At 45.3% G+C, this 25570-nt stretch overlaps 2 protein-coding genes across 9 annotated transcripts in view; one reads left to right on the forward strand and one right to left on the reverse strand.

Moving 5' to 3' along the window:
* The window catches only part of MAGI3 (membrane associated guanylate kinase, WW and PDZ domain containing 3), a 340723-nt gene that overhangs the window by 146417 nt on the left and 168736 nt on the right, over positions 1-25570 (reverse strand). For all 7 annotated transcript variants that reach the window (XR_008307161.1, XM_053250087.1, XM_053250086.1 and 4 more), the window contains 2 exons: positions 15671-15790; positions 11926-12135 (listed from right to left, as the gene is read on the reverse strand). Coding sequence is in view for 6 of the 7 variants with exons in the window: in XM_053250087.1 (XP_053106062.1) it covers positions 11926-12135; positions 15671-15790 (330 nt within the window). In the remaining variant the exon portion in view is untranslated. The remainder of the gene's footprint in view (positions 1-11925; positions 12136-15670; positions 15791-25570) is intronic.
* Positions 5692-11361, forward strand: LOC128324918 (uncharacterized). Of its 2 annotated transcripts, none has more exons than XM_053250102.1 (2): positions 5692-6766; positions 9714-11361. In XM_053250102.1, exons 1-2 carry the CDS (start codon positions 6613-6615, stop codon positions 10265-10267), a joined length of 708 nt encoding a protein of 235 aa, XP_053106077.1. In that variant the 5' UTR covers positions 5692-6612; the 3' UTR covers positions 10268-11361. The 2 variants fall into 2 exon arrangements, with proteins under 2 accessions (XP_053106077.1, XP_053106076.1); XM_053250101.1 differs by having other exon boundaries at positions 5701-6766; positions 10313-11361.

Raw genomic sequence — 25570 nt, forward strand, 5'->3', positions numbered from 1 at the left:
TTGGGACTGCACCCAGGGTGCCAATGACCACTGGGATTATTTTGGTCTTTTTCTGCCACAGCCTTTCAATTTCAATTTGTAGATCTTCGTATTTGGTGATTTTTTCTATTTCTTTTTTTTCTATTCTGCTATCCCCTGGTATTGCTATGTCGATTATTTTGACTTGTTTTTCTTTCTTCTCGACTACAGTTATATCTGGTGTATTGTGTGGCAGATGTTTGTCTGTTTGTAGTCGGAAGTCGCATAATATCTTTACATCTTCATTTTCTTCCAACTTTTTCAGTTTTATGGTCCCACCAATGTTTGGCTACAGGTAGCTTGTATTTTTTGCAGATGTTCCAGTGTATCATCCCTGCTACTTTGTCATGCCTTTGTTTGTAGTCAGTCTGTGTGATCTTTTTACAACAGCTGATTAGGTGGTCCACGGTTTCATCTGCTGCTTCACAAAGGCGGCACCTGCTGTTTGTTGTTGACTTTTCGACTTTTGCACTTATTGCATTTGTTCTTAGTGCCTGTTCTTGCGCAGCCAGTACTAAACCCTCTGTTTCTTTCTTCAAGCAACCATTCTTAAGCCATTGCCAGGTCTTGGTGATGTCTGATTTTCCACTTATATTGTGCAAATATTGACCATGCGGTGGCTTATTTTTCCATTTTTCTGCTCGGTTCTTGACTTGTTCTTTCTTGTAGGCCTGCTTTCTTTCATTGGTGTTGAATAGTTTCGCATTATTGACCATCTGAAGTGCATCTTCTTCACTGTCCTTGATATATTCTTCAAGGCCTCTTTTCTCCTCCTCTACTGTTTGATGGACTTGCAGCATTCCTCTTCCACCTGAGCTGCGAGAGACATATAGCCTATCGACATCACTGCGGGGGTGCAGAGCATGATTGATGGTCATGATTTTTCTGGTCTTACGATCTAGCGTCTCTAGCTCTGCCTGGGTCCAGTCTATTATTCCTGCAGTGTATCTGATAACAGCTATAGCCCAGGTGTTTATGGCTTGTATGGTGTTCCCGCCATTGAGTTTGAACTTGAGGATTTTTCTAACTCTCCTGATGTATTCACTTCCAATTTTTCTTTTAAATTCAGTGTGTGCAATGTTATCAGCCTGGAGAATGCACAAGTATTTGTAAGGTTCTTTCTTTTCCAGGTTCTTGATCTTGCTTCCATTGGGCAGTTCTATTCCTTCTGTTTTTCTTATTTTTCCTCTGTTCATTATTAATGCAGCACACTTGTCTAGTCCAAACTCCATTGCTATATCGCTACTGAATATACGGACAGTGTTTAGCAGTGATTCGATTTCTGACTGGGACTTTCCATACAACTTCAGATCGTCCATGTACAGCAGATGGTTGATTTGACTGGATGTTTTAGATGTTTGGTATCCGAGGCCTGTTTTGTTTAGTATTTGTGAAAGTGGGGTCATGGCGATTACAAACAACAGAGGGGACAGTGAGTCCCCTTGGAAAATGCCTCTTCTAATGCTAACCTGTCCAAGTGTCTCACCATTGATTGTTAACTGTGTACTCCACATGCTCATTGCTTTTTAAATAAATATCTGAATGTTTTTGCTGACACCAGTTGTTTCTAAACATTTTAGTATCCATGTGTGAGGCAATGAATCGAAGGCTTTCTTGTAGTCAATCCATGCAACATTTAGATTTGTTTTTCTTCTCTTGCAATTTTCTAAAATTATTTTGTCAATCAGCAGCTGGTCTTTTGTGCCTCTGGTGTTCGGGCAATTTCCTTTCTGTTAAACTGGAAGCTCTTTGTTAGTTAATAAGTGTTGCATCACTTCATCTGCTATTATTCCAGTTAATAATTTGAACATGGTTGGCAGGCAGGTTATTGGTCTCTAATGACTTGGAACTGCACCTTTTGCTGGGTCTTTCATGATGAGATGAGTTTTCCCAGTTGTTAGCCATTGTTCAATATCACCTCCTTGCAAAATGTGATTGAACTGTTTTGATAGTTGTTTATGAAGGCTTGTTAGATGTTTAAGCCAAAAGCCATGCAGTTCATCATCGCCTGGTGCAGTCCAATTTTTAATTTTCTTTGCTCTTTCACTTATTAATTCTGGTGTTATTATTATATCTTGCATTTGTTGGTTACATTTTTTGACCTCTTTCATCCAGCCTGCTTTTTTATTATAATCTTTTGCGTTGTCCCATAATTTCCGCCAGAATTGCACTGTTTCTTCTTTATTTGGTGTTTCTAGGTTTCTTGCAGTTTCTCCTTCTATGCTTTGGTAGAAACGTCTCTGATTCGACTGGAATTGGAGATTCTGCCTGTGTTGTATAGTTCTGGCTTCATATCTGCTAATCTTCTTTGACACTGCTGTTATTTGCTGCTTTATTATTTCCAGGACTTCTCTAATTTTCCTTGAATCTAGGTGGTATTTTTGGATCAGATACTGTTTGGTGTTTTCATTCTTGTCTTTCATATCTTTCAATTTACTAGCATCTGATCTAAGCCTGGAGATTTTATTTTCTAATCTAATCTTCCATTTAGGTGATGTACTACTTTCTTCTTTTACAGGTCTATTGATCTTATATCCGAGCTCTTGTGTTGTTATTGTTGCTGCACTGTACATTAGTTGGTTTATTTCTTGCAAATTATTGGTTGTTATTTCTGCAAGTGCAGCATTTATATCTCTTAAAGCCTGAGCAAGTTGTTTTTTGGCAACTGTTTTTAGAGCTGGAAGTCGAACCCTGGTGGTTGTTTGGTTCATGTGCTCAGTTATTTTTTGCTTTAGTTCTTGTTGCTTTTCTGTTAAATGGCATTTGGTTTTTGAGGTGAAGGCAAAGGGGAGGTTGCCTGGTTTTGATTTTGAAACAGTTCATTAACAGTGGCATCCTCTATTTCCAACAGCTCCTCCACCTGTGCCTGAGCAACTGCTTCAGTTGGTGGTAATTCTTCTTCCATGTCTTGAGCCTGTGTTGCTCTTTGCAGTTCTTCCAGCTCAACTCCTGTGAATACTTTATTTCTTATTATGAATCTTCTCTGGTCTGCTAGCCTTTGTTCTGTTATTTCTGTATCTGGATGCTTCTCTTTCCAAATTTGGTACATTCTTTTTAAATAACCTCTCCTAGTTGGGCTAGATTTGTAATAGCAGATCATTATTTCCTTGTTGGCATTTTTCGTATATTTTTTTCGGTTAAGCGACGTTTCTTCCAGTAACTTTGCTGTCTTCAGCCCTGGTTGCTCAACTGAAGATCCTGAGTCCTGTTGTCTGGTGGCAAGTCCCACACTTGCCACCAGTTGTCCAGGGACTCCAGCACCTGGCGCGGTCCTTGTTGACCCGGGCGACGACCGATCCGGTATAGATTTATTAAAGTTACGTCTCACCATATTGTTGATGGGAGAGGCACTCTTTGTCTGGCTCCTCTGGTGAGACCTGTCCAGTATGGTTGGACCTCTGGCATAGCTCTCACCTTCCTCAGAGCACGCAAGCCCCACAACCACGCCAAGGTAGTGCCTCACCGGGGGCAACTTTATTATTTATTTAATATTACTTTATTAATAATAATAATAATAATAATAATAATAATAATAATAATATATTGTGCTATTTAAGCCATTTTTAGAACTTTGTGTCTAAAAAAGCAGCATACAGTATAAATATTTTGAATATAAACCCAACAGCACATGCTCAACCAAAGGCAAGAACAACAAACCTATTTTGTTAGTGCATTTTTCCCTTCCCTCATCGTTTTAAAAACTTTTAATACCTTTACTGACTAATTTCCTCACAAGAAGATGTATTGTTGGGCCAGGGAGGATTTCTCCTACAAGTTTGTAATGGGGGGGGCAGGGAGAGCATTACTGTCAAACCAAGGAGCAGGGGTAGTGGGGGTGGAGAAGAAACACAGGCAAACTGACTTTTCAAATGCAGGCAGATACAAGTTTTTCAAATTGGGAGGGAAGAAACATACATGTGTGTACACACACACGATTCATACGGGGTGGGGGGGAAGAAACAGTGGCTTAAGCAAGGAGAACAAATAAAACAAACAGATATGGGTTGGGGACGGGGTTTTAGTTTTACTGTCCTCGAGAGACGAAGTCCCCTCCATTTCCAGTCCCCTCCATTTCCCATTCAGCTCCCTCCTCACTTCCTGCACTCTGCAATTAAGCTGGAATGCAGCTGAACCAATTAGGTTGGGGAGGGGGTGGGACTAGCAGCAAGCAAGGAAGTCAACCCTTTGCTTACACTGTTGCTGATTATCTTGCTACTGCATGCCGATCCTCATTCAGACTAAGAGGGACTGCGCGGGGGCTAGGAGCTGAGCGAGGGGGATATTTTCCTGAGTGGGAGCGCAACCACGCAGCTTAGAGGGAACAGTGGTGCGCACACTTCTAAAAAATCAGGCTGGTAATTTTGCCAAGTATCCATTGTCTGGCTCCTAGATCCAGGAATGAGTGCAAACCTATAGCATATTTCCAATGGCCGAACCACAGTTTGACCATTGTATCTGAACTGAGCCTTATACTATTCATATGCATTGGGCAACAGTCTGAAAGACCTAGCCAAAAATACTAGATGTTTTCAGCCCACAAAATGTATTGCTTTTCGCTGTATGAGAAGCGTTGTTCTCCACTCTCAATGGATGGCAGTACTTAACTAACTAGCAAGGAGGGATTACTAGCTCAGGGAAAGACAACCAGCTGTCTGTCTTTTCTTAGCAAGAGAAGGACTAAACTAAGAACAGGAGAGAATGGATTAAAAACTATATTATGGAGCTACAAACTCTAGAATATATTGTGAAAAGCTGATCCTTGGAGGAATCAGGGAGATTTCAACTAGCAATAAATGTTTTCTGAACTTTTATTTTATTCCTCTTCTGCTGCTCCCTATTTTCCCTTTATCTTCCTTCTTTGGACTACAAGACTATAGATGTAAAATTTCATGGGGGGAAACCATCCCCCCCTGGAAAAAATAGCAATTTGGGGGGAAATTGGATAATTTCTAGAAATTTAGAATATATGCAATACTTTTTTAAAAGCACCCTTTACAGATTTTGTTTTCTCACTTTGTTTCTTTAGGAGCATAAAATTTATTATGTATAACCTGCTTTGCTCATAACATTGAGCATGTTTGCTATAATACTTTTAGAAGCAGAGTTTATTTAGAAAATAAGAAGCAGGCAAAAAGTTAATAGAAACTAGCTTGCATACATTACAGCACCCCACCAGTCCAAAGGTGGGGTGCACATGTTCATTCTGTACATCCCCAAACCACAGTCTCACTTCTATCAAGCTTGCAGAGACTCCATCACTACTAATGATTGCATTGATGCTGCAGCAATGACATAAGTCTTCATAGCCATGGAGTTTGGTAACCACGTGGGTTTGGTAGAAGCGAGGATGTAGTTGGAGATACACAGAAAGAGCGCACATGCCCAACTCTTGAATCAGTGGAGTCCTGTACTATATCTAAGATACTATCAACATTACCATAAAACAAGAACAGTTATTTATATTCTGGATTTAGTCTCTCCAGTGTCAAGCAAATTCAGAAAGCACTCACTTTCAGAAAAAGAGAAAACACCACAAAATTATTGAATTCCCCTCCCCTTCGCCTTGTGCGGGCGGGGAGGGAGTTTGTCTCAGCCACCCTGGACATGAGGCCCTAGAAGTGGCCTGATTGGCCAATTTGCAAAAGGGGGCGTGGTTTCGGCTGCAGCACGGTCAATCCACGCCTCTACTCTTCAGTTCTTTTCAGGATCTGCATGAGGAAGGAGCTCTTTACTTGGGCTCCTTCCACTTAGGCCTGGGGAGGGTTCGCCCAGGAGCGGGCGTGGCAGTTCTCCAGCGGGTTCCTTCAGGTCCCGCTGTGCAGGGCATTAGGTAGACAAGTCTCCAGGCTTTGCAGAATACCAGCGGGGCTCTGTGGCCTGTGGGCCCGATCGCAGCCTTCTCCAGCGTCCCGTTCCAGCATCTGCATCACGACAGGGCTTTGGCCCTTTGGTTTGTTGCAGGCCCGGGAGGGCCGTGGGGTGGGGCTTTTTGCAAGTTTTTCTACAGCTTTCTTTACTCTCCTGATCTTTGGAAGGGGTTTCTGGCTGCTTTGGGGGGCCTTGTTGTGAGGGGTTGTTGCTGGGCTTTCGAGTTGGCTTCTGGGGGTTTTTCCTTGAGCTTTGGTATTCCCTGGGGGTGGCTAAGGTTTTTTCCCTTCGTGCAAACCTCTCCCACATCCATAGGGTTGCTCTGTAGAGCAAGAATTGGGGGTTGGCTTCTCCTTCTAATATTGATTGAGGGCTTGTGGGTGTTTTCACGATGCCCAGGAAAGCTAAGGAGAAAAAGGGTGGGAAGCCTGTTAGGCAGCCCAAAGCCCCCCCCCCCTTCCTCGGATGAGGATGATGAAGAAATGGCCCTTATTAGGGGCTTGATTGGTAGGATGGAGGCCTTGGAGAAGTCTCGCAGCGCTCCTTCTGATAAGGGTGCTGGTCCTTCTGGCGGGGTGGTGGTGTCCCTCCTCCCAAGGTGCCTCGCAGGACCAGGGGGGCTGCCCGGAATCAGCTTTTAAAATCACTCTCTAGTAGGTTGAAGGCGTTGGAAAGGGGGGGGGCCCAGCCGGCCCGGCTCCTCCCTCAGGTCCGCAAGATCCATACATGCCTGATGACCTGGTTCCTGGAAGGCCTGCTCCTGTGGCTCCATTGCCATCGCCTGAGGACCCGGCTCCTGTGTTGCCTGCTCCGTCGCTTCCACTGCCTGCTGCACCGGTTGAACCTCCGCCTGTGGACCCTCGAGTACCGGTGGCCCCGGGTGAGCCAGCAGCACCTACACCTCCCAGCGGCACCGGCCAGTGGCCCTATGTACCCTGGCCGATGCCAGCGAGCGGGAGTTGGGGAGTACACTCATATTGGCCTCCTTATACACATCCTTGGGGTTTAGGTCCCCCGTTAGTATACCGGGGGTTACTGTTGGCCTGCAAGGGGCGGCTGAGCGGGTATGGACGGGCGCTGTGCCCCCGGGTACTCTGGTTGCCCCACCTGCAGGTGTGATCCCTAGCCCAGTTCCAGCAATTTCTGGTACCACCGGTCACTATCCCATGGGGATTCTCCCCGCCGGTTATCATGCCCCATACGGTGGCATGGGGCTGCTGCTTGGTGACCACTTACTGCCTGCTACCAAGGAAAAGATTTTGAAGGGAGAGTATATTGACATTTTTAGTCTCCTTTTTCGCGAACCAGGAGTAAAACATAAAGAAGGGGAATCCTTTAAGGACCACGAGGCCACTAAGCGTAAGCCAGTTGAGAAGACGTGGAATAACTGGTTGTCAGGATTTACCATTTATATGGGCGTCATAGTTCAGGCGCAGCCTGCCCATGGCCCGGTGCTTTTAAAATACATGGATATGATCCATAGGGCAGTGTCCGATTTTGCCGGCTCCTCTTGGATCCGGTATGATGAGAGTTTTCGCATGAGGGCTGCCTTGGACCCTTCCCTACCGTGGGACACCCCTTTACAGGAATTGTGGTTAGTTATTATGTCCCCGCCCTACCCCGTAGAAGGGGATCGGTCAGACAGTGGCCACCTGTTATCTAGGGCAGCGATCCCATCGACATCGGGCGGGGCTGGCCAGCAGTGGGTTCAACCCCACCTGGTCTGCTGGGAGTACAGTACCCACGGTAAGTGTACCCGGTCCCCCTGCTGCTTCAAACGTGCATGCGGCATGTGTGGGGCCAAGCATCCTAGCTCTGCCTGCCCTAGGGCCAAGTTCAGTAGCTCAGGGTCCAAGTTCCGGCCCGGCAGCAACAACAAGAAGGGTGCCCCTCCTCCACCCCCTGCGGGGAAAGGGCCCCAGCCCCATCAAGCTTGATGTACTGGAGCCTTTGCTCCGGGACTATCCGGATCGGGTTGTGGCTGCCTATTTGAACCGGGGTTTCCGGGAAGGTTTTAGGATACTGTCTTCGGCCCGTCGTGGGCTTAGTAGCTCTCGTAAATTGAGGTCTGTCATAGGTAAGGAACAGGTGGTTCTCAAGAAAATCAATAAGCAGGGGGCAGCTGGTAGGGTTTTGGGCCCGTTCGAGAGCACTCCCTTCCCGGGTTTGAGGGTCTCGCCCCTGGGGGTGGTCCCTAAGAAGGTACCTGGCGAATTTGGGTTAATTCACCATCTATCTCACCCTCGGGGGTCATCAGTGAATGATGGCATCCCGGATAGTTTGTGCTCAGTACGATACGCATCTTTTGATGATGCTGTCTGGGTGGTTAGGGGCCTGGGACCAGGGGCCCTTATGGCCAAGTGTGATATCAAGTCCGCCTTCCGCTTGCTGCCCGTTCACCCCAGTGATTTTGAGCTGCTGGGCTTCGCCTTTGCCGGGCGATTCTATTTTGACTGTGCCCTGCCCATGGGCTGCTCCATTTCTTGCGCAGCTTTTGAGGCTTTCAGTACATTTCTGGAATGGGCAGTGCAGCGGAGGGCGGGGCTTATATCTACCTCGCATTACCTGGTTGATTTTCTTTTTGTAGGGCGGGGCTATTCTGAGGAATGCCAGCATTTGCTTCACTCCTTTATGGAGCTGGCAGACGAGCTGGGGGTCCCTTTGGCAAGGGACAAAATGGAAGGCCCCATCACGAGGCTCTCCTTTTGCGGATTGAACTTGACTCAGTTGCTGGTTGTTCAAGGTTACCCCAGGAAAAATTGTTGGCCCTTCTGGACCTAGTTAGGGCAGCTGGCCGAGCCCGAAAAATTACCCTGAGGGATTTACAAGTGTTAGTGGGCCATCTTAATTTTGCATGTAGTGTGGTGGCCCCAAGTCGGGCATTTTTGCGGTGGCTGTGTGATATGATGGCTGGCCTTTGGGCCCCCCATCATGGGGTCAGGATTACTGAGGGCGCTAGAGCTGACCTCTCCCTTTGGGAATCCTTTCTGTTGGGTTTCAATGGGGTAGCCTTTTGGAGGAATGAACTGTTAGTGGAGACTGACCTACAAGTCCATTCCACTGCAGCAGTTGGATTGGGTTTTGGGGTCTATTTTAGGGGTCGCTGGTGTGCGGCCCTCTGGCCCGTCGAGTGTGTGAGGCAAGGGTTAGGTAGGGATCTTACGTTTCTGGAACTTTTTCCTATCACAGTTGCAGTGCACATTTGGGCCGACGAGTCTTCTAACTCGTTGGTCCGGTTCTGGTGTGACAACCAGGCAGTAGTGCAGGTCATCAACTCACAAACCTCTCACTCCCGGAGGGTTATGGGGCTGGTAGGGGCCCTGGTGTTGCAGTGCCTCCGGGCTAACATCTTGTTCCGGTCCCGGCATGTTCCGGGCGTGCGCAACGACATAGCTGATGCTCTGTCTCATTTTCAGTTGCACAGGTTCAGACAGTTAGCTCCCGAGGTGGCACTGCAACCGGATCTCATGCCTGCCTTTCTGTGGCAGCTTGGCAGTTGGAGGCACAACAGGCCATAGCGGCGTCTCTGGCCAGCACCAGAGCCAGTTATGCAGCTAAGCTTCAGGCCTTTTCCTTGTTTTGAGGATCTGAAGCTTTGGAGGAGGTTTGGCCTGTTCCAGTGTGCCAGCTGCAACAGTTCCTCGTTATGTTACGTAGGGCGGGGCGGGCTGTGTCCACGCTTGGCGGCTACTTAGTTGCTCTGGCCTTTACAGCACAGGTAAAAGGGGTTAGTGATTTTTCAGCGGATCCTCGGGTACGGCGCATGCTTGAGGGCTGGTCCAGGGAGAACCCGGGCAGCCTCAACCCTAGATGTCCTTTCACCATAGATTTGGTTGCCGCAGTGCTGCAGCAACTTGAGGCCTGCTGTGCTAACCAGTGGGAGGTAACTCTTTTTCGGGCGGCTGTTTTAGTCGCCTTTTTCGGCGCCTTTCGTCCAGGTGAGTTGCTACCATGGAACAGGGGCTCCCCGAGGGACCGTTGTTTGCAATTTTCTGATTTGTCACTCAGTGACGGGGTGGCACAGCTTTTTCTACGCCGTTCTAAGACGGATCAACACGGTAAAGGGCAGTTGGTGCGCTTGGCGGCTGCCTCTGACCCTGGCATTTGCCCGGTGATCGCCTTGCGGCACTACGCGGCCCTCGGGCCTGCCTCAGCAGGGTGCCTGTTTGTCCACGCGGATCAGGCACCTCTTACCCAATACCAGTTCCTGGCAGTGGTAAGAAGGGCATTGGTTGCGGCTGGGGTGCCGCCTGAAGGGCTCACATTACACTCCTTCAGGATTGGGGCGGCTACTACAGCTTCCCGGTTGGGCCTACAAGAGGCCGTGGTACGGCGGATCGGCCAGTGGAAGTCCGTGGCGGTCAGGCGTTATGTGCACTGACAGCGGACTATATTATCTGGATTGATCGAATTTTCTTTTTGGCAGGTGCTGGTGGGGCAGCGGCTCCTGTACGGGTCCTGATCTGTGGCCATTCGTTGGTCTTTTGGGCCTTCAAGCAGACCAGCACCTCCCACTGGGGTTCACAGCTGGGGTTTGGACGAAGAGCCCTGGTGTATTGGTTGGTCATGCGGGGCATGCTGTGGAGTCAGCTGCTCCCGGCCATTAAGGATCACTTAGCTAGATTCCCTGTGCCCACCGTTCTTGTCCTTCACTTGGGTGAGAATGACTTAGGCAGGCGGACTGGCCTGTCCATGGTGCAGCAAGCCGCCTCCAATTTGACCGTACTGCGCAGGTGGATGCCCGGGGTTCTTATCCTCTGGATCAATTGGCTTCAGCGCAGGGTTTGGCGCGCTGCGTTTAACGGGTTTAAGTTAGAAAAGGCCCAGCGCAAGGTTTCGGCTGCCATAGGTAAGTTAGTTTTGGCGGCTGGGGGGGACATCATTAGGCAACCTGATTTAGCAGCTCGCTTCCACGAGCTATATCGCCCGGATGGTGTTCACCTTTCCGAGGCTGGGTGCGATTTGTATTTACGCAATATTCGGAATGGGCTTGCTGCACTGTTGGATGGCATGGGGCAGGGAGGCCAAGCAAGGGCTGACCTCCCTGGGTGGCAGTAACAGTGCGGGCTAAGGGGTAAGTGGTTGGTTAGAGTATGGTGAGCACCCTTGGATATTGTAAGGTGGAATGGTCAATCGCTCCTTTGTAGCCTGTGCGGCACGGGGAGAAATTGATTGCCAGGAAACCTGTTTAAGGATTTCATCAACCTTTGGGCTGTGCGGTCCGGGGTGGGTGAAGACCTTGAGCTGTCCAGATCCCCTCTTCTCTGGAGGGCGGTTGGCTTTGAAGGAGACAGGTGGGGTATACCCGCTTGTTTCCTGAGCCAGGGTGTGTCGCCCGTGTCAGGTGGTGAATAGGATGGTAGCATCCTAGCTCACGCCTAGGGGCCCGCACTGTTCTATGTTGGTGATTAATCACCTGGTTTACAGTCCGCCTATGCCTATTTGTTTATTAATAAACGTGGCCCGTTTCATCCATTTAACGTCTCTGTGTCTTCTTGGGCCGGGGTCTGGGGACAATACTTTTTTTTGCCACATAAAACTTTGTCTAATCAGTCCCACATTCTGAGCTATCACTATCAGCAGTTTTTGCTTCTGATCCTTCATTTTTATCATCTTCATGGATTTCTGAAAACTGAAGGTTTGCTTGGATTTACACAAGCTTCTCTACCTTTTCACATGTTAGCTTATTTCTTGATCCTGGCGTGATATTTCCAAACTGAGACCAATTTTTTTCAAGATGTAGGAATCTTAAGCAAGCAAGAAGCTTGGGAGAGCAAAGACGAGAAGACCATTTCTTATATAAATATATCTGAACACCTTTTCTTAAACATTTTATTCAGCATCCCAAAATAAAATATATCATGGTCCAATCCCCCCCCCCAATTTTCCAGAAAAAGGACCTTTGGAAAAAACCAGGGGGAAGGGTTCCCTCCCCGCAAATGTTTCTGTTTTTTTCTCCACCCTTCGCATCTCTATGCAAAACACTTATAAGGACACATCTCAACTGTGTGGAATAAGCAAGTACTTATGTGTACCAACCTGTGCCACCAGTCCCATTAATGGCTTCCTTTTCTTCTTCCTCTTCTTCCTCAGGAAGGGAACTGTCCATTTTCTGCATCTTACTGACTGATGTGGTTCTTTTTCTTTGAGATTCTGGATCAAAATCATTATCAAAAAGCACTTGGTCCACTGGATCTGGTTGAAATGGACTGGGCTCAGCTGGAGGTTTTGGGGTACCATAGAAATTACCTTGGGTGTATGAGAGAGAGAGAGAGAGAGAGAGAGAGAAAGCATGTGCAGAATAATTATAAATAATGATAGCATGTATCTGGGTCTTTTATTTATTTTCTCAATACATCTTTCATAAAATCTGCAATCATGTTTTCAAGATTATCCATTTTGTAAAGCAGACACAGGGAAGTCACGTATTTATTATTTATTTGTTCGATTTATATACCGCCCTTCCAAAAATGGCTAGATATGACTGCTGGGATTATAGTGGTGCTTCCTTTAGAAAGGAAACCGTATTGTTGACATACATCCTTAAGCAGCTTTATGCATATGCCTAAGATGCCTTAATGGGTGAGAGTTCTCTAACAAACATCCAAGGAGTTTTAAAGAGGTTTGTATGTCATCCACACTTTGTGTTTGCTGCTGTTAAAAGTTCTGGTGTCACTTTAAAAGCAGAAATAATTTTGAGAAAACCCTCCAAATTGAACAGAAGAAGGTACCCATCCTTCAAACACACACACTCCTCAAATACTGTAAATAGATTTAAGGGTTTGTCATTTGCATGCAGTTGTCTAAAAACTGAATACTGTGTACAACTGTCTAAATACTGAGCAATGTTCTAGAATACACACACAATTAAGTAGCATACATACTCCACTTTACAAGAAGTGCCTATGCATGCTGAAATACTGCTTTAAAAAAAATGTATTACTGATAATGCTATTGTACATCAGAGTAAGGCACTTAATTCTGAAGAGACTGCCGTCTACTAATGTTCCAGAATGATTCTATATTTGAAGAACAGAAAAACATTTGAAGAACAGAGGGGGAAAAGAAAACCAAATCAATTCCATTTTGACATGCTGCACATGATAATTAACTAATCTGGAAAAATCAGCAGTTGGCAGGTTGGAGAGAAAGCACTGTATGTTAAAGAAAGGATAGAATCCAACAAGCTAGAAAACCTGGGAGGATCTGAGTCCTCCACAGAAACATTATGGGTGACAATAAGAGGACTGAAAGGAAATGTGTTACTAGGAACATAACACATCCCTATCACACTCTGGATCAAAATGCTAAAGCATATCAAAGGGGTGTCAAAGAGAGACAGAGCTGTAATAATGGTTGACTTAAATTACCCTCATATAGACTGGGCAAATTCACATGCGGGTATTGACAGAGACCAAATTCCTAGACATGCTTATGTAGATTTGTACAGAAGCTACCATTGGTTTAGAATGCGGCAGCCAGCTTGCTTGCTTATTAAATTTATATACCGCCCCATCCAAACAGCTCTGGGCGGTTCACAACAACAAAAACAAAACCCATGAATCAGTCATTTTAAAAACAATCAATAAAAACGAATCTTAAAAACAGTTTAAAACCATTAACAATTAAAACATTTAAAACCCCTGGAAGGCCAGGCCCTCTTAAGGGCTCTCTTGAAGGCCAACAATGAATTCACACTGAGGATTTCTGCCAGGAGTGCATTCCACAGCCCAGGAGCAGCTTTAGAGAAGGCTCGCCTCGGAGTAGCTATGAGAGGTACCAGTGGTAACTGGAGACAGACCTCCTCAGATGACCTCAACATGCAGTGGAGATCATGCAGAAGAAGGCGCTCTCTTAGGTAACCCAGACCTAAGTCATTCAGGGCTTTAAAGGTAATAACCAGCACTTTGTGTTTTGCCCAGAAACATATTGGCAACTGTTTTAACACAGGCATAACATGGTCTCTCTGGGATACCCCAGTGACCAATCTGGCTGCTGCATTTTGAACTAACTGAAGTTTCCAAACTACATACAATGGCAGCCCCACGTAGAATGCATTGCAATAGTCAAGCCTGGAGGTTACCAGTTGATGCACCACTGTTTTCAGGTCATTCTCTTCAAGGAATGGATGCAACTGTCGAATCAGCTGAAGCTGATGGAAAACACTCCTGGCCATAGCATCTAACTGAGATACCAGGGTGAGGCCTGGATCCAAAAGCTCTCCCAAGCTGCGTACCTGTTGATTCCGGGGGGAATGTACAAGTGTAAAGTGTAACCCCATCCAGCACAGGAAGATTTAGCTCATCCCTCAAATTCTGAACCCCTACAATGAGCACCTCTATCTTGCTTGGATTCAGTTTCAATTAGTTATCTCCCATCCAGCCCATTACTGCCTATAGGCAGGCACTTAAGGAATGCCCTTTCATCATCATGATGACGACGACTACTGTAATGCACTGTATGTGGGGCTGCCTTTGTACGTAGTCTGGAAACTACACTCTGGTACAGAATGTGGCAGCCAGACTGGTCTCTGGGACAACCCGAAGGGACCACATAACACTGATTTTAAAAGAACTGCACTGGCTGCCAATATGTTTCTGGGCAAAATACAAAGTGCTGGTTATTACCTCTAAAGCCCTTAATGACTTCGGCCCAGGATATTTAAGAGAGTGCCTTCTTTGTCATGAACCCTACCGCCTTCTACGATCTTCTGGAGAGGTCCAGTTACAGTTTCCGCTAGCTTATTTGGTGGCGATTCAGGACCGGGCTTTCTCTGTGGCTGCCCTGGGGCTTCAGAATATGCCCCCTACTGAAAGCATCTCCTCCTCTGTTTGTTTCCAGGATGACCCTCAAGACATACCTGTTCTCGCAGGCTTTTAACTGAAATTAATTTTAATGATTTGCTTTAACAACTTGTTTTATGAGTGTTTTAAATGTGTTTTATGGATTTTTAACCTGTTTTTACTTTTTATCTTGTGTTAAATTTTGTGCACCACCTAGAGATATACGTATCAGGCAGTATAAAAATATAATAAATAAATAAATAACCTAGTAAAAAATTAAAAGGTTACAAGATTATCTTCACTAGGTTCTAGGAACTTCGAACATATACTAGTCATTCACATAAATGCACACCAGTAAACAATATATTATATAAAGCAATAGCCCAGAGATTTCACCTTTGAGAAGATCCATATAATTACTTCCAGTACACTTGGAACTAACCACATACAACTACTGTACATGCTGCATTTGTGTACATGAAAATGTATTTGCCAGCTATAAAAAAATAGTGTCAATCAGGTTTCACTAAGCACTTAATAGGTATGACAACTGATGGATATTAAAAAACTAATTTTCTTAAAAACAATGATTACAGGGTATGACTTAAGGTTTGGCTTAACTCATTGGTTAATAGAGCTTATGGCTTTAAACAAGGGCAGGATAAATTAATTCCATTGTTTATACACTATTTGCACAGTAGCCCATAAACACAAGCAATGAAAACACAGAGGATGTAGCAGCCCTATAACCTCTTGAATTCTAGAATCTCAGACCTTGTTTTCCTTGTTGGAAGCTGAGGAATTTAGTTTATTTTTAAATAATCAGTATATCTCTGCACTGTGTAATAATTTGTAAGATTCACTAGCAGCATAAAAAGTAGGACATAGCAAGGAAGGATTAAGCTACAAAACACAATAGTATATTATTGCACTGATTAAAACAAGGAGAGATTCTCATCTAACAAGTTCACTGATTGACTGATTTAAGTTTTTTAACATACCATCATATGTTCCACTTTCTAGCAAGGCTCCACTTTCTTCTAGTGCCTTAAATTGTTCAACAGGAATAAAATTATAGTCTACCCCAGGGACCTCCCCATCTCTGGGAGCTCTTGTAGTGCCTGAAAGGGGAAGAAGAAGAAGAAGAAAGCAACAGCTGTAAAGTTTTCTAGTGCCACTGGTTTACAAAACACTCTGTTTGTTACATAACTTGACAGAGAAAGGATTTAGTGCGGCATACAACTGCCACTTCAGCAAGATCATAATCAGAAAATTTTCAATCATGAACACTCCAGTATGTGAAACTAGGGCAATAAATTATGTAGGAATAACATATTTTAACAAAAGAACCCTCATGAATTCATGAATTCTACAGCTATGAAATACATGCAAAAAGGCTATTTATTCTCTACCACCATTACAACTGCAGAATGTCATCGAGTTAAACTGCAGAATGTCATCAAGTTAAGGTTCAGAGTATACTACAGCTTGGTCCTCAGGGCAATGTAAAGGAATCCCTGGAAGCATGATAAGGTATGTTTGCTGAACACTTTGAGGATGAATCTGCTCATATTCACCTTGACTTTGATGTTAAAAGTTCAGTACACAGATGTATCCAGAGCCCTGTTTGGTCCTCTATTGATGACTTAGCTGTTGCGACCTGAGAACATGGACAAGTGGTGCTTCAAGACATATAGCCTACCATCTTTTTGGTGGGCCCTTACCCCCTCATGGCTTACACCACCCAACTGGGAGCTAGAAAGGGATTAAACAGCTGGATCCAGGAAGTGGTGAATGCCTTTCTATGAGCCACCAGGAAAGAGGTGGTTATGAGATCACACCTGAAAAAAATTCTTGATCCAAAGGATTATAAGCCGGTTGCCAGTACAGGCGGCCCCCATTATTCATGGTGGTTCCATCCTCGCATATAGGTGTGAATACAGAAACCATGAATAATGAAACCTTACCCCTATGGGAATCTAGGGATTAGGTTCCTAACAAAAAAAAAGGCGGGGGGAGCAAGGGCAGCAGAAATAAGAGGGGGGGAAATCATAATACCTTATTCTCCAGGTGCCCAGCTCTCCAGCAATGCCCTCCAAGCCCCCCAAAATGGTCAAATTTGTACTACTATTATCCAATTGTTTTTAAGAGCTACAAAATGGCTCTCCGCTGTAAAACAGCAGGAGGAAATGACACTGGAAGTCATTTCTGGTTCATTTTCAGCCACTCAAAACCGAAGATATGTGAATTTTTCCTTTTTTTCTACCCGCAGATAAAGAAACTGGGTCTTTAAGACCAAACCACAGATACACAAAACTGCAATCCAGAAGTATGCAGATAACAAGGGCCACATGTATTTCCTTCCTGAGCAGGGTGTTCAAACAAATGGCTAGTTGTTGTACAACTCTGAGCACATCTAAATGAGACTGATTACCTGGATCAATTTCAATTTGATTTCAATTGGTTCAGGAAATGCCTTGGTAGCTCTCAAGGATGTCACGTGTCAGGACAATGACAGGAGTTTAATTCTACAAGTTCTCCTGAACCCCATGACAGACTTCAGTACCATCAACCATGACATCCTTGTTCAGAGATTATCTGGGCTGGGAAATAGTGCTTCAGTGGTCCAATTTCAGAAGGTGGTTCAGCTCAATGGCACACATGCCATGGAATCTCCCAAGGTTTTATTAATTTTTCAGTGCTCTTTCAATATCTATATGAAGCCAATGAATGAGGTCATATTTATCTATAGATTTGAAATGGCATGTCACCAATATGCAGACGATGGCAAACTCTATTTTTTTTTATTTAATTGGGTCAGGGGAGGCAGTGGACATGCTGAACTGACCTGAACACGATACAATAAACTTAAACTAAACACCAAAGAGAATGAGACACACTTGTCTACCCTAGGAGCTAGAGTTCAACCTGTTAGCGTAAAACAGGAGTCAGCAAAATTGGGCAGCTGCCAAGAGCCCAGGGCCCACTACTGATCTGTGAGTACCTCTGGGCCCATAGTCTTCATGTAGTGGCATGACTCTCTTAGTGTTTACCCAGGTAGGAGGGGTTCATGGAGAACAGTTTGCCAATGGTTCCCTGGAACCAGGCCTACAATAATTTAATATATAACAGAAAGTTTAAAAATTGAAAGACAATTTCACCATTGACCATGGTATCCTTCTGGATTGCCTAGGGGAGTTGGAGATAGGAAGCACTGCTTTGCATTGGTTCCACGCCTATCTCTCAAGTAGATTCAAGATGGTGGAGATTGGTGATGGTTGCTCTTTGAAATGGGAGATATTATATGGAGTCCCTCAGGGCTCCATTCTTTCACCAATGCTTTTTAATATCTACATGAAACCGCTGGGTGAGGTCATCAGCAAATTTGGTGCAGGGTGTTAGCAGTATGCTGATGACACCCAAATCTATTTCTCCTTATCATCATCAGGAAATGGTACACATTCCCTAAATGGCTGCCTACAGGCATTGTAGGCAGGCATGGACTAGATGAGAGATAATAAATTGAAGCTTAACCCAAGCAAGATGGAGGTGCTCAAGCATCAAATTGATCAGGGCTCAATTCCTGTTGGTATCCATTTGGGCAACCAAGTTCTCAGTTTCAACACTGCCAGATACCTAAACCAGATAATCATGCCAAAATACCTCAGAGCTCTGACACAGGCATGATGCAATGCCTTGCAATCAGCCGTTCTAGAAAGGAGATATCAAAAAATCCCCTACAGAGAACGTACTTGTCTCTGCAAATTGGGAGATTTGCAGAGGAGTTGAGACTATGGGGTTGAGATAGCCTTGGTCAGCCTGATGGATGACCTTTACCGGGCAATCGACAGAGGGAGTGTGACTCTGCTGGTTCTTCTGGATCTCTCAGTGGCGTTCGATACCATTGACCATGGTATCCTTCTGGATCACCTGGGGGAGTTGGGGATAGGGGGCACTGATTTGCAGTGGTTCCGTTCCTATCTCTCAGGTAGACTCCAGATGGTGAAGCTTGGTGACAGTTGCTCCTCAAAACAGGAGCTGTTATATGAAGTCCCTCAGGGCTACATTCTGTCACCAATGCTTTTTAACATCTACATGAAACCGCTGGGTGAGGTCATCAGGAGGTTTGGTGCTGGGTTTTATCAGTATGCTGATGACACCCAAATCTACTTCTCCTTTTCATCTCCAGGAAATGGCACTCATTCTCTAAATGCCTGCCTACAGGCAGTAATGGGCTGGATGAGGGATAACAGATTGAAGCTGAATCCAAGCAAGACGGAGGTGCTCATTGTGGGGGCTCAGAATATGAGGGGTGAGTTAGATCTCCCTGTGCTGGATGGGGTTACACTCCCCCAGAAGGAGCAGGTGCGCAGCTTGGGAGTACTCCTGGACCCAGGCCTCACCCTGGTATCTCAGGTGGAGGCCATGGCCAGGAGTGCTTTCTATCAGCTTCAGCTGATTCGACAGCTGCACCCATTCCCATCCAGACCTCAAAACAGTGGCGCATCAGCTGGTAACCTCCTGGCTTGACTATTGCAATGCGCTCTACGTAGGGCTGCCTTTGTACGTCCAGAAACTTCAGTTAGTTCAGAATACGGCAGCCAGATTGGTCTCTGCGGCAACCCGGAGAGACAATATTATGCCTGTCTTGAAACAATTACACTGGCTGCCGATATGTTTCTGGGCAAAATACAAAGTGCTGGTTATTACCTTTAAAGCCCTGAATGGCTTGGGTCCGAGATATCTTAGAGAGCGCCTTCTTTTACACGATCCCCACAGCACATTAAGGTCATATGGGGAGGACCGTCTCCAGTTACCACCGGTTCTTTTGGTGGCGACTCAAAGGTGGGCCTTCTCTGTAGCTGCTCTTGGGCTGTGGAATGCACTCCCAGCAGAAATTCATAATCTTAATTCCTTACTGACCTTCAAGAGAGCCCTTAAAACCCATCTGTTTGGCCTGGCCTTTCAGGGTTTTTAATTAGTTTTAATTGTTTTAATGTTAACTTGGTTTTCAGGGTTTTAATTGTTTTGATAGTTTAATTGTTTAAGATATTTTTAAATTGGTGTTTATATTTGTATTTCTGTTTTTAATTGTAAACCGCCCTGAGCCAGCTCAGAAGGGCGGTATGAAAATCGAATAAATAAATAAATATCGAAACAGCAGCTCATGTGCTCCTTTATTGTCAATTTTACCAAGATATACAGCATAAACATATAAACCATTTTATTAATTGCCATCCAGGTTGTACAGATTCTTTTTATCTTGATTATCTTTTAAATGACCAGAATGACTTAAGATCCTATAATGTGGTTACGTTCTGTTTGATAGCCAGTAAAATCCACCAGGAGTTCATTAAGAATCATTGTTAACTGATCTGTATGCTTAAGTATGTGCTTAACTACTGTATTATAAATCTGTAGGTTATATAGGGGTTTTTTTTTGGTTGGACTTCTGTTTGTAAACTGTGCTGGTCTGTGATCATAATAAAGGAATTGAATTGATGGAGATGCTCATTGTAGGGGATTGAAATTTGAAGGATGAGTTTCCTGTGCTGAATGGGGTTACATTCCCCCTAAAGGATCAGGTACACAGCTTGGGAGTGCTCTTGGATCTAGGCCTCATCCTAGTATCTCAGGTGGAGGTTATGGCCAGGAGCACCTTCCATCAGCTTTGGCTGATGCAACAGCTGCGTCCATTCCTTGAGGAGAACAACTTCAAAACAGTGGTGCATCAGCTGGTAACCTCCAGGCTTGACTGTTGCAATAGGCTCTATGGGGCTATCTTTGTACATAGTTCAGAAATTTCAGTTAGTCCAAAATGTGGTAGCCAGACTGGTCTCTGGGGTAACCCAGAGAGACCATATTATACCTGTCCTTAAACAGTTGCACTGGCTGCTGATATGTTTCTGGGCAAAATACAAAGTGCTGGCTGTTACTTTTACTGCCCTGAATGCCTTAGATCCAGGTTATGTATTTGTTTGTTTATTTAATACATTTCTATACTGCCTAAAACGCAAGTTCTCTGGGCCAGAGTTTCTCAATATTTTTGGAGTCATGGACCGGTACATTCTTTGTGCTCAGTTTCCAGGACCAGCAGTTCAGGTCACCCCACCTTGCCCCCATCCCAAGGCACCCGCAAAACAATTTCAAGCCGGGGGGGGGCTGCCGTAGGGAGCTCTCCAGAGCTCATTTCTAGGCAGGCAGCCCTCACTGCTGGGATAACACTCATTTAGCTTCTTTGAAATGAACATTATCCCAGCAGCAAGGGCTGCTTGCATAGAAATGAGCTCCGGAGAGCTCCCAGCAGCGGTGGCCCCCACCGGCTCACAACTGTTTGGTGTGGAGATTAATTCCTCATGGACCAGAATGGACCGGCACTCAACTCCTCACGGACCGGCACCGGTCCATGGACTGGTGGTTGAGAAACACTGCTCTGGGTGGTTTACAAACAATAAAAACAGCCAATACACGATTAAAACATTTCAACAATTAAAAAGTTAAAACTATTAAAACACAATGAAAACAGTAACTAATTAAAAGCCTGAGTGAAGGAATGCATCTTGACTGCCCTTTTAAAAGTTGTAAGAGATGGGAAGGCTCTTACTTCAGCAGGAAGTGTGTTCCAAAGCCTTGGGGCAGCAATGGAGAAGGCCTTTCCCCAAGCAGCCACCAGACAAGCTGGTGGCAACTGCAGATGAACCTCTCCAGATGATCTCAATGGGCGGTGTGGTTCATAGCAAAGAAGACGTTCTCTTAAATACCCAGGGCCCAAGCTGTTTAAGGCTTTATAGGTTATAACCAAAACCTTGTACTCTGCCCGGAAAGTTACTGGTAGCCAGTGTAGATGTTTTAAGATAGGAGTAATATGGTATCTCTGAGATGACCCAGAGGCCAATCTGGCCACCGCATTCTAGACTAACTGCAGTTTCCGGACTAAATACAAAGGCAGCCCCACATAGAGCACATTGCAGTAGTCAAGTCTGGAGGTACCAGCAGATGTACTACTGTTCTGAGGTCATTTATCTCAAGAAATTGATGCAGCGGATGTATCAGCCGAAGCTGATAAAAGGCACATCTGGCCACTGCCTCAACCTGGGACACCAGGGAGAGTTTTATGTCCAGAAGCACCCCCAGACTGCGTACCAGTTCCTTCTGAGGAAGTGTGACCCCATCCAGAACAGGTAGATCAAAATAATCTCCCAAGTTCCGACCCCTCATAATAAGTACCTCCGTCTTATCTGGATTCAGTCTCAGCTTGTTACCTCTCATCCAGGCCATCACTGCCTCCAGGCAGGCATTTAGGGAGGTTATGTCTTCTCCTGATGACGTTGACATGGAGAAATAGATTTGGGTGTCATCAGCATACAGATAACACCCTGCACCAAATCTCCTGATGATCTCTCCCAGTGGTTTCATGTAGATGTTAAACAACATCAGAGAGGGACACCATACCGAAGTTCAGTTTTTTAAGAACAACAGTCCCCGAGAGATACCATCTGGAACCTGCCCGAGAGATAGGAGTGGAACCCCACAAAGCAGTGCCTCCCACCCCCAACCCCATCAGACACTCCAGAAGGATACTATGGTTGATAGTATCGAAAGCCCAAAAGGACCAAAAGAGTCACAAAGAGTCCAATTTCCAATTGGAGATCATCCATCAGACCGATCAAGGCAGTCTCCACCCCATAGCCCACCCGAAAGCTGGTCTGAAATGGGTCTGGATAATCAGTTTCATCCAAGACTACCTGGAGTTGGGAGGCCACCACCCTCTCAATTACCTTGCCCAGCCATGGAAAGTTGGAGACAGGCCTATAGTTGTTCAACTCTGAGGAATCCAGGGCTTCTTCAGAAGTGATCTAATAATCGCCTCAAGACAAGGAGGCATCCTGCCCTCCCTCAGAGAAGCATTTATAATCTCTATCAGGCCTTCTACAACAACCTCTCTGCCAGATAGTATTAGCCACGTCGGGCAAGGGTGAAGAGAACAGGTGGTAGGACGCATCGCTCCAAGCAGCTTGTCCACATCCTCACAAGTCACAAACGGAAACTGATCCAGCCTAACCACATAAGAGGAGTCGCTGGACACCTCTGATTCAAACACTGCACTAATTGTGGTGCTTGAATCCAAGTCAGCCTGGATATGAGAGATTTTATCCTCTCATATTTTATCCTCTCATAAGGTTACTTTAGAGATCACCTTCTTCTGTATGATCCCCACCACACATTAATGTCATCTGGAGCTGTCTGTCTTCAGTTACCACTGGTATGTCTGGTGGCAAATAGGAACCCTTCTCTGTAGCTGCTCCTGGGCTGTGGAATGCACTCCCGGCAGAAATTCATGGTCTGGGTTCATTGTTGGCCTTCAGGAGAGCCCTTAAAACTTATTTGCCTGGCTGTCCAAGGTTTTTAAATTGTTCTTAAAAGCTCTTAACTGTTTTTAAATGGTTTTAAACTGCTTTTAAAATTTATTGTTTTAAATTATTGTTCGTTAGTTTTTTGTTTTGCTGTACACTGCCCAGAGCTTCTGGATAGGGTGGTATAAAAATGTAATAAACAAGCACGATGTCTTTTTCCACCACTCCTTTATCATGCATTCTACAAGAGAGAACCAATTAGGGAATCTGGCTATTCCTCAGCACTCTCCCCTTTACAATGATGCATGCCTCTAATATTAAATGTACACTTACACATGCTCCTCAAGTCAATTCTAAGAATTTCATGTCATGTCCCAGGGAATCTGATTTGGTAATAGGGAAGGAGGCAATGAGTTAGGCATGCAATACCTCCTCACCAACATGGGATCTAGCTTCAGGGGAGTAGAAAAATTAGCCAATGTATTTCCTTCACTTGGCCATTCCTTGATCCAGTAGCTGACAAGGAGAATGGAAATGCACCTCTTTCTTTTCTTGATACTACCTTCTGGTTTAGTGGGAGAGGAAGCACAGCAAAAGCATCACTCTTAAGCCGAGGAAGTATTCTTGCAACTGAAGAGAAGACAATGTGCTGATTGCTTCCTTTATTCTCCTGAAGGCAGTGTCAAGACAATGGAGGTCGGAAAGGGTGGGGGGTAGATTATGTCAGTTTCCCTGACCTCTCTGGCGAACAACAACCGTCTCACACTGCCTGCGCATTCCTGACTCAGCTGAGGAGGTTTGTTTTTGCAGTCCTGGACCTTCTGAAGAGCAGCTTGCTTGAAGGTTGATTGCTTTTCTGTTCCACCTATGCCTTCTACCCGAGTGCTTGACTTTTTCCACCTGCCCCTGAGGATCAGAGACCTCTCGTGAGAGGGGAGATTTCTGGAGCCCTTGGGAGCATAAATAGGAAGAGGGCACACTGAGAGCATTTGGGAGGTCAGAGAGGGTGAGTAGAGGGGGATAGATTCTGTCAGCTTCCCTGATTCTCCAGCTGCCTCGTCGAAGAGCAACTAGCAGGAAAGCCAGCAGGCCGGCACAATATACCGGCCAATCCTCCCCGATTGTGTGGCCCCGACCACATGTAGGGGGAGGCAAAATGGCGGCCCCCGTGCCCATCTCCGGAGTCGGGCACACAACCCTACCCCCCACTCTACTCCAAAGATGGAGCAGCGGGGATCAGCATAGCTGCAGCAGGGATTAGCATAGCTGCAGCAAGAATTATTGAAAAACCTATGGCTTTTCTATTATTTATGCATGCATTTTTGAAATTGGCAGACAAACTTGCCCTTGTTCAGAATGCATTTGTTCTCTACTTTTGTAGCTGGCTTATATAGACTTATTTACTGTTACATATAAAGCCTGTGCTTCCTCCAAGGAGCCCAGAGTGGTGCACATGGTTACATTTATCCTCCCAACAGCCCTATGAAGAAGGTTATGCTAAGAGTTAAGTGATTCACACAGTGAGTGTCATGGCTGAATAGGGATTTGAACTTGGATTTCCCCAGTCTAGTCCGGCACACTAACCACTGCAACACTCTGACTCAGAGTTCTTTCTTCTTAGTAGTAGTAGCATTCGTTCTTTTAAATAATCAGGCAGAAAGTGCTGCCCTGGTTTCTTCAAAGAGCATTTACTCTCCACAGAAGCAGCCTTTTGTAGCTGGCCTGGGTTTTACTTGTGGCTTGTACAATTCCTTTCACACACGTGTGTGTGTGTGTGTGTGCGCGCGCTTGTGTTTTGAACCTGCCGTGTTAGATACAAATCTACAAACTACTGTAGTCCAGTTAAGCACTATAAAGCTACTGTTTTCCATATTTTTCTGTACCTCTGCTGAAGAGCAACTGAGCTTTACGTGCTTGTGTGTTTGTATTTTGATCCCACTCGTTAGCTGTAAATCTACACTTTGCCAGTTATTGCTAAGGCACCCACCTAGTCCTGGTTCCGTCTCCACAGCTGCCCTCAATGGGCTCCATCCATCACCTGCCCTGCCCAGACCTCACCGCCCCCCCCACCCACCCAGGAACCACCAGTCACCACTGGTGTGAAATAAGTTGTACATAGTTGTCATTTTGAGGTGCATGGCTGTACATCATTTTGTTCCTTTCAAAAAGGATAGTAAATCTAAATATGATACAAAAGCGAGTAAGTTAAATATTTTAATGTTTTCCTCAGAACTCTATTTCTTTACCTCCATAACTTAAAAATTTCTGGAAGTTTTATGTCTTTATTCCTGATTTTAGATCACTTATGAATGTTAAAAAGGAACATTGGTCTTACTGTGAAGAGTTCTTTTTCCCTGTGTCTGGAGCTCCTAATTACATTACTGGGTTGTACAGTTAGCATGCTCGAGACAGGACTGGACTTTTTGCCAGGCTAGCTTCCTGCCGCCGAAGGGCGCCTTATCCCAGTTCTGGGACTGATGAGAAGAGTGGTACTATGGAAAGAGTGAATTGCCTAGACGGCAGTCAGGAAAACAAAACAGTACCAAC

This window comes from Hemicordylus capensis, chromosome 4 (assembly GCF_027244095.1).
Source record: "Hemicordylus capensis ecotype Gifberg chromosome 4, rHemCap1.1.pri, whole genome shotgun sequence".
Taxonomy (NCBI): domain Eukaryota; kingdom Metazoa; phylum Chordata; class Lepidosauria; order Squamata; family Cordylidae; genus Hemicordylus; species Hemicordylus capensis.

Excerpts from the sequence above, each read along its gene's own strand:
- LOC128324918 (XM_053250101.1), top strand. The coding sequence starts at position 6,613 with ATGCCTGATGACCTGGTTCCTGGAAGGCCTGCTCCTGTGGCTCCATTG. Across the intron at positions 6,767-10,312 it reads TCGAGTACCGGTGGCCCCGG|GTGCTGGTGGGGCAGCGGCT; the intron begins GTGAGCCAGCAG and ends TCTTTTTGGCAG.